The sequence below is a fragment of the Siphateles boraxobius genome, unplaced genomic scaffold, assembly GCF_051911475.1.
Source record: "Siphateles boraxobius isolate OS27281-9 unplaced genomic scaffold, OSU_SipBor_1 201, whole genome shotgun sequence".
NCBI lineage: Eukaryota > Metazoa > Chordata > Actinopteri > Cypriniformes > Leuciscidae > Siphateles > Siphateles boraxobius.
The window spans coordinates 27,501-40,000 of NW_027508813.1; the positions used below are offsets into that span (position 1 = coordinate 27,501).

At 42.9% G+C, this 12,500-nt stretch overlaps 1 protein-coding gene across 1 annotated transcript in view; it reads right to left on the reverse strand.

Annotated features, from left to right (window-relative positions):
* gpc6b (glypican 6b) overlaps window positions 1–12,500 on the reverse strand; it is a 41,366-nt gene that overhangs the window by 1,063 nt on the left and 27,803 nt on the right. Inside the window, exons 6-9 of the mRNA XM_077237488.1 lie at window positions 11,405–11,572; window positions 4,924–5,054; window positions 3,703–3,866; window positions 1–1,244 (exon numbers count right to left, since the gene is read on the reverse strand). The exon at window positions 1–1,244 is cut by the window's left edge and continues 1,063 nt beyond it. Coding sequence (XP_077093603.1) covers window positions 1,036–1,244; window positions 3,703–3,866; window positions 4,924–5,054; window positions 11,405–11,572 — 672 coding nt within the window. The 3' untranslated portion in view covers window positions 1–1,035. The remainder of the gene's footprint in view (window positions 1,245–3,702; window positions 3,867–4,923; window positions 5,055–11,404; window positions 11,573–12,500) is intronic.

The window sequence follows — 12,500 nt, forward strand, 5'->3', positions numbered from 1 at the left end:
TATTCTTCTCTTTTGATTACGGTCGCTGTATTCCAACTGGATCTTTCTGGTTTCAGCTGTAATGGCATTATGGCAATATAATTATGAGAGATGATAAGAACTGTTAGTTTCATCATAAGCAGATTGCAGAGGATAAATCACACAGAGGATAAATGTTTTCTGAACGTGATTGTGACGATATAAACGAACTTCAACTGAAAGACCAGCATTTCTGAACAAAATGAAATATTGAGCAATAATTGAAAACATGCCACGACACATCAACTACTGTCAGCACCAGAAGCTTTATGAGCGATTAATGTTTTGATATTATATTTTATTACACATTACCGGTCAAATGTTTGGACTCTGTGAGATTGGTTACTGTTTTTATAAGAGTCTTTTCTAAGCTGCATTTATCTGATCACATGATCCTTCAGAAAGCAGAATAATATGATGATTTGATGCTCAAGAAACATTTATGATTATTATCAGTGTTGAAAACAGTTCAGATTTTTGTGGAAACTGTGATACATTTTATTTCTCAGGATTCTTTGATGAATAGAAAGTTCAAAAGAACAGCATTTATTTGAAATAGAATCTTTTCAAACATTATAATTTTTGATCAATTTAATTTCTTTAAAACATCTCACTAAAGCCAGACATTTAAACGGTAGTGTATGTTTCACATTCACATTCACAAAAGCTTCACCTGCATGAAAATGTTCAAGATGCGTGTGAGAAAAATAAAAGAGTAATAATAATCCTAATAATCGGCACAATATAACAGATGAAGTCAGTTACAGAAATAGTTCTGGCATTATTTTCTCAGTTCAATCTTTAGCATTGACTGTCTCGTTCCAATAAAAGGTTTGTGTGAGGAAATAATGAAGAATAAAAATTTTGGGGTGAATTAACCCATTAAACTATGTGTGAGCGTTTGTGTGTGTGTGTGTGTGTGTGTGTGTGTGTGTGTGTGTGTGTGTGTGTGTGTGTGTGTGTGTGTGTGTGTGTGTGTGTGTGTGTGTGTGTGTGTGTGTGTGTGTGTGTGAGACACTATCTGACGGCCAGCGCGCTGAAGAACAGCAGCAGAACCTCCGGCCGGACGCTGGGCGCTGAAGACGTATCGTCTCGGTTCTCCTGCTCCTGGACCGGAGTGTGGGTCGGGTGTGTCCGGTGGGTCGGGTCGGTCGGGTCGGTCCTGAAGGATTCTGATTCTGTGACGCCGGAGCCGGAGCCAGAGCCGCTGCCCTCTTCATCTGAGACTGAGACGGAGGAAAAGATCACAATCTCAACATCATGGACCCGGTTTATGCCTACATTTAAAGGTGTGGCTATGAAACACGTTTTAGGTTCAGGGAACAAGACCGCGTCGGGACGACACTTTGGGGAGAGCTCACAGACGTAACGCGTCTGAAGTATGAATGAAATTAATCCAATCCTAATGGTTTTGCGTGACGAAGCGTGTGGCTGCATACAGGACGCTACAGAGAGACGCCGGCGCACCACAGCGTTAGCTTCTGTCGCTCCCGGAGAGGCGTGGTGGAGGGACACAGTGAACATGAATATGCTCATTAATAAAAAAGTTATTAATTTAGTTCATTTATATACATATAGCCATTCTGCAGAAAACCGTGATGTCATCGTCCAGCTCAGTTCAGTTCTCATATAATGGTGTCAATGCAGGAGATCAATAATATTGTTGAATATTAAATTTAATGTCCCCAACTAAGCAAGCCAAAAGCCAATGACTGGCCAAACAGTGGACTGACCCCGCCGCGACGGACCATCTCCAGAACTGCCGCCTCGGCCATGCCTGCACCACAGCATCCAACGCCAGCGGTGTGTGTGAGGGAGAACCACAGCGGACAGTTTGACATCTCTCTAGACGTGAACAGATCCTCTTCCACTGGGCCGAACCTCTCGCATATCGACTCCACCTTGACGGGGTGAAGTCTCCATTCCCCGGGCCTCGGCCTCGTCGGGGTGAAGTCTCCATTCCCCGGGCCTCGGCCTCATCGGGGTGAAGTCTCCATTCCCCGGGCCTCGGCCTTGTCGGGGTGAAGTCTCCATACCCCGGGCCTCGGCCTCAACGGGGTAAAGTCTCCGTTCCCCGGGCCTCGGCCTCGTCGGGTTGAAGTCTCTGTTCCCCGGGCCTCGGCCTCGTCGGGGTAAAGTCTCCGTTCCCCGGGCCTCGGCCTCAACGGGGTAAAGTCTCCGTTCCCCAGGCCTCGGCCTCGTCGGGTTGAAGTCTCCGTTCCGCGGGCCTCGGCATCGTCGGGGTGAAGTCTCCATTCCCCGGGCCTAGGCCTCGTCGGGGTAAAGTCTCCATTCCCCGGGCCTCGGCCTCGTCAAGGTGAAGTCTCCATTCCCTGGGGCCTCAGCCTCGTCGGGGTGAAGTTTCCATTCCCCGGGCCTCGGCCTTGTCGGGGTGAAGTCTCCATTCCCCGGGCCTCGGCCTCGAGGGGGTAAAGTCTCCATTCCCCAGGCCTCGGCCTCGTCGGGGTAAAGCCTCCATTCCCCGGGCCTCAGCCTCGTCGGGGTAAAGTCTCCATTCCCCAGGGCCTCGGCCTCGTCGGGGTAAATTCTCCATACCCCGGGCCTCGGCCTCGTCGGGGTAAAGTCTCCATTCCCCGGGCCTCGGCCTCAACGGGGTAAAGTCTCCGTTCCCCGGGCCTCGGCCTCGTCGGGTTGAAGTCTCCGTTCCCCGGGCCTCGGCATCGTCGGGGTGAAGTCTCCTTTCCCCGGGCCTCGGCCTCGTCGGGGTAAAATCTCCATTCCCCGGGCCTCGGCCTCATCGGGGTAAAGTCTCCATTCCCCGGGCCTCGGCCTCGTCGGGTTGAAGTTTCCGTTCCCCGGGCCTCGGCATCGTCGGGGTGAAGTCTCCTTTCCCCGGGCCTCGGCATCGTCAGGGTGAAGTGTCCTTTCCCCGGGCCTCTGCCTCTTCGGGGTTAAGTCTCCATTCCCCGGGCCTCGGCCTCGTCGGGGTTAAGTCTCCGTTCCCCGGGCCTCGGCATCGTCGGGGTGAAGTCTCCGTTCCCCGGGCCTCGGCATCGTCGGGGTGAAGTCTCCATTCCCCGGGCCTCGGCCTCGTCAGGGTTAAGTCTCCATTCCCCGGGCCTCGGCCTCGTCGGGGTAAAGTCTCCATTCCCCAGGGCCTCGGCCTCGTCGGGGTTAAGTCTCCATTCCCCGGGCCTCGGCCTCGTCGGGATAAAGTCTCCATTCCCCGGGCCTCGGCCTCGTCGGGGTTAAGTCTCCATTCCCCGGGCCTCGGCCTCGTCGGGGTAAAGTCTCCATTCCCCGGGCCTCGGCCTCGACGGGGTAAAGTCTCCATTCCCCGGGCCTCGGCCTCGACGGGGTAAAGTCTCCATTCCCCGGGCCTCGGCCTCGTCGGGGTTAAGTCTCCATTCCCCGGGCCTCGGCCTCGACGGGGTAAAGTCTCCATTCCCCAGGGCCTCGGCCTCGTCGGGGTTAAGACTCCATTCCCCGGGCCTCGGCTCCGATGGGGTTAAGTCTATGAATCAACAATGGAGTTTAAAAAATACGACCGATGGACCGACGACAAGGTTCTGGCTTCATTAAGCTTAGATTCAGAGGATGAAATCCAGAGGGAACTGTAAAATAGCGCGCAGTCCTAAGTCATCGGACTAATTTGCCAAATCTTCACCCCATCAATTAGACACATCTGTGCTTCTGAACACACGTTAGCATTAGCAGACTTACTGGAGTCCTGGAAGTGGAGGTCAGTGCCGTGGTAAGCATTCTTCAGCTTGCTGCTCATCAGTCGGAGAGCCATGATCTGCTGTCGGACCACAATGTCGGGTCGGGAAGAGTGTGTGTTATTCTCCTGAAGGACCCATACGTCTTTCTGAACCTCAGGGTCGAATCTGGAGCAAAACAACTAGGTAGTTCAGCAAAATCCATGCATAGGGTTCAGATAATTTCCACATTTTGAGCACACATGAATACGCTCATTAATATTCAATTGCACATGAATATGCTCATTAATATTGGCAGCGCACATGAATACGCTCATTAATATTGGCAGCGCACATGAATATGCTCATTATTATTAGCAGTACACATAAATATGCTCATTAATATTTGCAATGCACATGATTATGCTCATTAATATTCAATAGCACATGTATACGCTAATCCATGATATGATGGATAGATGCACTTTTATCATGGATAGATGCACTTTTATGATGGACAGATGGCCATTCACAGGCATTATAAAGTTTGGAAGAGCCAGGACATTTTTTTTATATAATTACAATTGTATTCATCTGAAAGAAGAATGTCATATACACCAAGGATGACTTAAAGGTTGTATCAGTGATTTCTGGCCCAAAAATAAATGTCTAATCTTTCCTAACGATCCGCTAGCTGCCCGCCCCATAAGCATGCCGTCCAAAAACCTTGTCTCTGTAGGCAGCCTAGGCTCTGAGATCTGCACACAAAAACAAATGGGTACAACCACCACTCAAAACCAAAATAAACAGTGTTCCAACCAATCACTGACAGGGGCGGGTGTTGCTCCGATTTCGCGTCCAGCCGTGCACGAGCGCAAAACCTCACAACACCCGCCCCTGTCAGTGATTGGTTGGAACACTTTATTTTGGTTTTGAGTGGTGGTTGTACCCATTTGTTTTTGTGTGCAGATCTCAGAGCCTAGGCTGCCTACAGAGACGAGGTTTTTTGACTGCATGCTTATGGGGCGGGCAGCTAGCGGATCGTTAGGAAAGATTAGACATTTATTTTTGGGCCTGAAATCACTGATACAACCTTTAAGGGTGAGTAAATCATGGATCAAGGGGCTAATTTTCATTTTTGGGTGAACTTTTCCTTTAATATCAGCAGTGCACATGAATAAGCTTATTAACATTCTCAGTGCACATGAATATACTCATTAATATGAATATGCGTGATGAGTGTTACCTGCCCTGCTCGAGGCCGTTCCAGCAGTTCTCGTTCTCCACCGTCGCCACATGCTCCTCCTGACAGATCGACTCGGGGAGTGACGACCAGAACTTCCTAAACCGCATCAACTTCTCCTTGATGTCCGTCACCTGATGATGAAAACATGATGAAGACCAGTAGAATCATTCACACACAAAAGTTTGTATCCAGCCTTTAACGGAGACTTCAGATACCCCAATCACAAAGCCTGTGAAGAGACGACTCAACACCGGCGATATGGACCCTCTATGGTGGACGGCACTGATCCTCAACAACTCGTCTCAACACCGGCGTGATTACTTGGACTTCCAAAAGATGGAAATGGATAAATATTCTAAATGTTCCGATCCAATCTGCCTTGTAATGCTGCCCGAATCATAAATCATGCACTGTTCCTTCGTTGGCCAGAGGAGAACTGGCCCTCCGACTGAGTCTGGTTTCTCCCAAGGTTTTATTCTCCATTCTGTCACCTGATGTTTTGGTTCCTTGCCACTGTTGCCTTGGCTTTTGGCTTGCTTAGTTGGGGACATTTAATATTCAATAATATTATTGATCTGCCTTACTTAAGGTGGACGTTGACTCAATTTTCTTTTAGAAACAAACTCTGTTATATTATTTTCATGTTATCACTGTGAAGCTGCTTTGATACAATCTGTATGGTAAAAAGCGCTATATAAATAAAGGTGACTTGACTTGACTTGACACACATCTTTTACTGACAGAAACTATATTCAAATTAATCAATAAAACAATTAAATTCCAATATTCCAGATGTTTCAGTCAATGTCTTAGTATCATTGAGATACTTTTATAGTTTTTATTAAAAGTTTGAATTTGTTTTTATTTTTTAATTTTTAGTGATATTTTTTTCTTTTTATTCGTTTTTTGGTCTATATAGTTTTTATTGATTTTTTATTTTATTTTAGTACATTAAATGAAAATGGAAATGTTTCCTTAAAGGGACTATGTGTAGTTTTTTAGGTATTTTATTATCTAAAATCAATATTTTTATTCATAAATATGTCCTCAATGGTGTACAAATACCTCTGCCATATCTGACTTATCCTCGTAAAAACGAAGAATTTATTATCTATATATACATGTGACGGGTAGGTCCATGGAGGCTTCCATGTTGTTCCGCCATATTGAAAAACTATAATAGCAGAGGGTCAAAAATTACGAGGCCAACATGTTTCCACAAGGCGTTTTCGTTCAGAGCCAGCGTCACGTGACTGAACGCAGCAGAACCAGAGGAGAGAGCAGCGAGAGGCGTTTCACGACCCGGCGAGTTTAAAAGCTGCATTGGACTGTTATTATTCATAATGAAACATTCGTTTGTTTGTTGCAGTTTGTTGTCAAGTTGCAGTTTGTTTGAAATAACAAACCTGTTCACCCGAAAGAAAACTCGACAAAGTGCTATTAGAAGACATCCTGTCATAGCTTTTTGGTACATAACAGCTACCGTAGATGCAACACGCATTTGAAAAAGCGAGGCGCTGGAGAGCACAATTCATTTGAATGCAAAATATAATTTCACCGCTAGATGGGAGAAATTCCTACACAATGTCCCTTTAACTAGCTAAAATATTATACATTTCTTATGTTATTTTATTTCAGTTAACGTTTATTTTATATCAAGAAACAATTGTTTTGTTTACTATAATAACGAATGTTCTTTAGGGTTCACACTTTTTCTTACCAATTAATTTACTTTAATTATATCCACTGCAGCTTCAGCTCTTTTCTCTCAGTGTCTGAAACGCTTTGATCAAAGATTCAGTCTCTCTAAGCCCCGCCTCTCTGAGAGCTGCTCTACTGTGATTGGTCAGAAAGCAAACGCTCATTATCATATCTGAATCTCAGCTCTTGATCACAGTGATACTGACAGTAACGATGGCGTGAGTTTTACCGTATCAATCTAAGAAAACAGTGTCTTGTCGACACGAACAACACAAACCAAACTCTTCCAGTCTCAGATACACTAGTGTTTGAGGGCGGAGCTAAGAGACGCTGCTCAGCCAATCAAGACAACAGACTGGCATTATGCTAATGTAACCTGCACTGAAGAATCATCCACATGAAGTGTGTGTGTGTTTGTGTTTGTGTGTGTGCGTGCGTGTGTGTCTCTCCTCCACTAGAGGGAGCAAATGCTTCAGTCCAGGAACCAGGAACTGCTGGATGAAACTCACACACACTTGAGATGTGCTCCTGTTATAATGATGAGAGAGGGCGGATAATGTAAATATGCTTTATTTTTTTCTGAATGAATTATGTTTATACATAAAAGAATATCAAAATGACAAACTATGGCTTTTATATTTGACAGGTATTAACTAATGTGACCTTATATACATTATGAAACAATATACCACGGTCCTGCAAGACCTAAGGAAAAAATGAAATAAACACTGCTAAATTCACACCGCTAATAATTCATATATCCATTTGCTTTGGAAGGATTTTGATATAATGAATGATCATAAAACTTTAACTCACTGAAGCTTTTTATTTGCTCAAAAGTAAATCTGCTGATATGACAGACACCTCCGTCTGGAAGCTGCACTGCATAAGTGGATTGGAACAGCACAAAACTAAATTATATTTATTGAATATTGAACATGACAAAATACACTGCCGTTCAAAAGTTCTGGGTCAGTAAGTATTTTTTTAAAGAAATTAATGCTTTTATTCATCAAGGACGCATTCAATTGATCAAAAGTGACAGTAAAGACATTTATAATGATACAAAAGATTCTATATCAAATCAATTCTGTTCTTTTAAACTTTCTGTTCACCAAAGAATCCTGAGAAATGAAATGTGTAACTAAACCCTTCAGGGGCAAACAGCAACTTTCTCCACCGACCGCCATTCTGACAAAAAGAAATAAAAACACAAACTGATTTGTTTTATATATATATTTACACACTCGATCGCTTCACTTCTGGATGAATGTTTGGTGAACTCTGTTTGTCAGCCTGCAATCAGCAAAGCACAGAATACGCCTTTAAATAAACACAATCTAAACAAATCTAACCTCGTCGTGTTTACTTTATGTGGTATGTCTTGAAAGTGATAATTATACTCACGCATGTATAATGCATTTGATTTGAGCTTGAGTAAATAAAAACATGGCTAAAAAAAAAGAATGAATGACCTTCATTCTGTTCCATGAAAAAATACTATTTTAAGTCACTAGCATTTTAGAAAGAAATGCTTTTATCACGGTATTCTATTCAATATATACACACATATATACACACACATATCTATATATAGGCCTTTGCATTCACGTGAGAGCTTGCTGCCTTGACAAATTCCGAATACGAGGAATACGCCAAGATTATATATGTATATATATATTGGGACACTAGTCCCGAGGTAAATAGCGTTCGTCAGCTCCGGGTTGTATCCAGCCTCTCACGGAGACCTCAGATGACCCAACACCTGCGATGAGATGACTCAACGCCTGTGAAGAGACGACTCAACGCCGGCGATATGTTATGCCCTAAATTAATACATGATTAACTAACTGTATTTTTTTCTATGTACATTTTTGAAATGCACATTCTGTAAAGCTGCTTTGAAAGAATAAGTATTGTGAAAAGCGCTATACAAATAAATTTGAATTGAATTGAATTGAATATATATTTGACAATAATGGGGTGGTGACGGCGCAGTGGATAAGACGCATGCCTTTGGTGTGAGAGACCCGGGTTCGAATCCACTGTGAGACACCAATGTGTCCCTGAGCAAGACACTTAACCCCTAGTTGCTCCAGAGGCGTGCGACCTCTGACATATATAGCAATTGTAAGTCGCTTTGGATAAAAGCGTCAGCTAAATGAATAAATGTATTTGTGATAACTGCCCATAAGTTTTAATACTGACTTAACTATAACAGAGGCTGATAGCCTCTATCAGCTCTCTGTAGATCTCTCTAGAATCAAGCAAACAGTTCATCTCAACTCTACAACACACTTCATCTCAACTCTATAAGTTTATCTCAACTCTACAACACAGTTCATCTCAACTCTTCAACACAGTTCATCTCAACTCTACAACACAGTTCATCTCAACTCTTCAACACACTTGGTAAATGGACTGCATTTATATAGCGCTTTCACAGAAAAAAATGGCCACCAAAGCGCTTCACATATTTGCCTCTCATTCACCCATTCACTCAGTCATTCATACACCGACGGCGGTGTCAGCCATGCAAGGCGCCATCCAGCTCGTCGGGAGCAGCTGGGGTTAGGTGTCTCACACAAACTAACACACACACACACACACACACACACACACACACACACACACACACACACACACACACACACACACACACACACACACACACACACATACACACACACACACACACACACACACACACACACACACACACACACACAGCCGGGGTTAGGTGTCTCACACAAACTAACACACACACACACACACACACACACACACACACACACACACACACACACACACACACACACACACACAGCCGGGGTTAGGTGTCTTGCTCATGGACACCTCGACACTTGGTCAGGTGGAACCGGGGATAGAACCACCAACCGGTTGGTAGACAACCTACATGAACCACTGACCCACTGTCGCCACTTCATCTCAACTCTACAACACAGTTCATCTCAACTTAACTCTACAACACAGTTCATCTCAACTCAACTCTACAACACAGTTCATCTCAACTCTACAACACAGTTCATCTCAACTCTACAACACAGTTCATCTCAACTCAACTCTACAACACAGTTCATCTCAACTCTACAACACAGTTCATCTCAACTCTACAACACAGTTCATCTCAACTCAACTCTACAACACAGTTCATCTCAACTCTACAACACAGTTCATCTCAACTCTACAACACAGTTCATCTCAACTCTACAACACAGTTCATCTCAACTCTATAAGTTTATCTCAACTCTACAACACAGTTCATCTCAACTCTATAAGTTTATCTCAACTCTACAACACAGTTCATCTCAACTCTACAACAGTTTATCTCAACTCTATAACAGTTTATCTCAATTCTATAACAGTTTATCTCAATTCTACTAACACTTCATCTCAACTCTACAACACAGTTCATCTCAACTCACAGTTCATCTCAACTCTACAACACACTTCATCTCAACTCTACAACACACTTCATCTCAACTCTACAACACAGTTCATCTCAACTCTACAACACAGTTCATCTCAACTCTACAACACACTTCATCTCAACTCTACAACACAGTTTATCTCAACTCTACACCACAGTTCATCTCAACTCTACAACACAGTTCATCTCAACTCTACAACACACTTCATCTCAACTCTACACCACAGTTCATCTCAACTCTACAACACACTTCATCTCAACTCTTCACCACAGTTCATCTCAACTCTACAACACACTTCATCTCAACTCTACACCACAGTTCATCTCAACTCTACAACACACTTCATCTCAACTCTACACCACAGTTCATCTCAACTCTACAACACACTTCATCTCAACTCTACACCACAGTTCATCTCAACTCTACAACACACTTCATCTCAACTCTACACCACAGTTCATCTCAACTCTACAACACAAATCACAGCTCACACACACACACACTCACACACACACTCACGCACCCTAATATCAGCAACTTCTGAGCTGAACCTAAAATACTGCACACATTTGAGGCATGAGCAAAAAACTGCCATTTGACTCGTGGATAAATATAATATAGGCTATAGACCATTTTGCAAGATGTAAAAAACACTGGTCCAGAAACACTTCCAGTTTCAGTTTGTAACTGCTTTCTTTATTTCACATGTAAAGAAAACATCTTAAAGATGTTTGTTTAACGTTTTGATTCAGTTTTATTTGTTCTGTTGGTTGTATTTTATCCCAACGTTTATGTAGTGTTAAAAAACTGAAACAGGAAGTGCTTCTGGACCAGAGTTGTTTACATCTTGCAAAATGGTCTATAATATAATATTTGAAGCGTAAAAATATATATATAAGTTTTAGGTTAAATATGATAGATTGAGATATAACGCTAAAAGCCCCGTAAAAAATACATGTATATTATGCCATTAGTTGCACCAAATGAGACGTGACCACAACAAATTTCTATGGAAATCAGTTGTACAAATTGCATTCAATTCAATGTTGAATTATTTCTATAGAAAAACTTCATAAACGAGACCTGAATAGCGTGTGTGGGTGTGTGTGTGGGTGTGTGTGTGAGGTCTGTGTGTGTGTGTGTGTGTGTGTGTGTGTGTGTGTGTGTGTGTGTGTGTGTGTGTGTGTGTGTGTGTGTGTGTGTGTGTGTGTGTGTGTTTGTGTGCGTGTGTTTGTTTGTGTGTGTGCGCGAGCGCGTGTGTTTGTGTGTGTGAGTGTGGGGTCTGTGTGTGCGTGTGTGCGTGTGTGTGTGTGGTGTTTCTCTCTCACCAGGCGTTGCAGTCGGGATCCGGTGGGCAGATCCTCAGGGTGTGTGTGTGAGTGTGTGAGGTGTGTGAGATCCTCAGTGCTGTCGGGACTGAAGATGAACATGTTCGGGACGCTCCGGGAGGATCGGCTCATTCCCGAGGGATTCGGCTGCCCACAACCCTGGAAAACCTGCAATTACACGCAGATCTAGAGTCGGTCTGGTGCTCTGAAACACACACACACTGGAACACACACACTGAAACACACACTCTGAAACACACACACTGAAACACACACACTGACCCGTGCGAGGGAACAGGCTTCTAACGCGAGGAATGAAAACTAAATGGTCAGGTCTAAGCCAGATCCATCATGTCTAAAGTTAGAGCACGCTCCACCACACGATGTTTCGTGGCTTTAAATCAGAGCAGAACCACAGGATCATCATGAACAGAATTCACAATACAGGTTTAGAATAAAGTTCTGAATTTGGTTCCACTAGTCTTGTGTATTTGTTTTCATTTTGGATTTAAATATGATAAATGCTGTATACATGCGTATAGTTAATGAAGAACATGTCTAAGCATGTTTTAATCAACATCAAGATTTTAGGTTAAATTTATATTAACAAATGAGAGAAATTTTTAAATTTTTGACTGTGACTGATTTTTTTGGTTGCATTTTAATCAACTTCACCAGCTCATTTTAAATGATCCTGCAATGTGACAAACAACCAATGATTGACTTATAATCATCGCTGCATATTAATATTAGAATTAAATTCATATTTATGCATTTAGCGGTAGTGGTTGACCGATATTTCTCTGTCATAAGTGTCGAAGCGGACATTAATTTAATTAATTTCAACAGCAGATTATTGAGTTTCCAGTGAAACCCTTTCTATTCAAGTTTTTAACTATTTCTTTATTTGTGAAATATACTATAATAGTATTACATAATAAATACGTTTCTCTCTAAGCTATATATAAACTATAAAATTTATCAAGTTCAAATTATTTTTTGCATATTGACAGTTTCCTATTAATTATTTCTTATTTGGAGAATATGTGAAATAAATATACATTTTAATTGCGGCAATTGTTATGCATGTGTTATT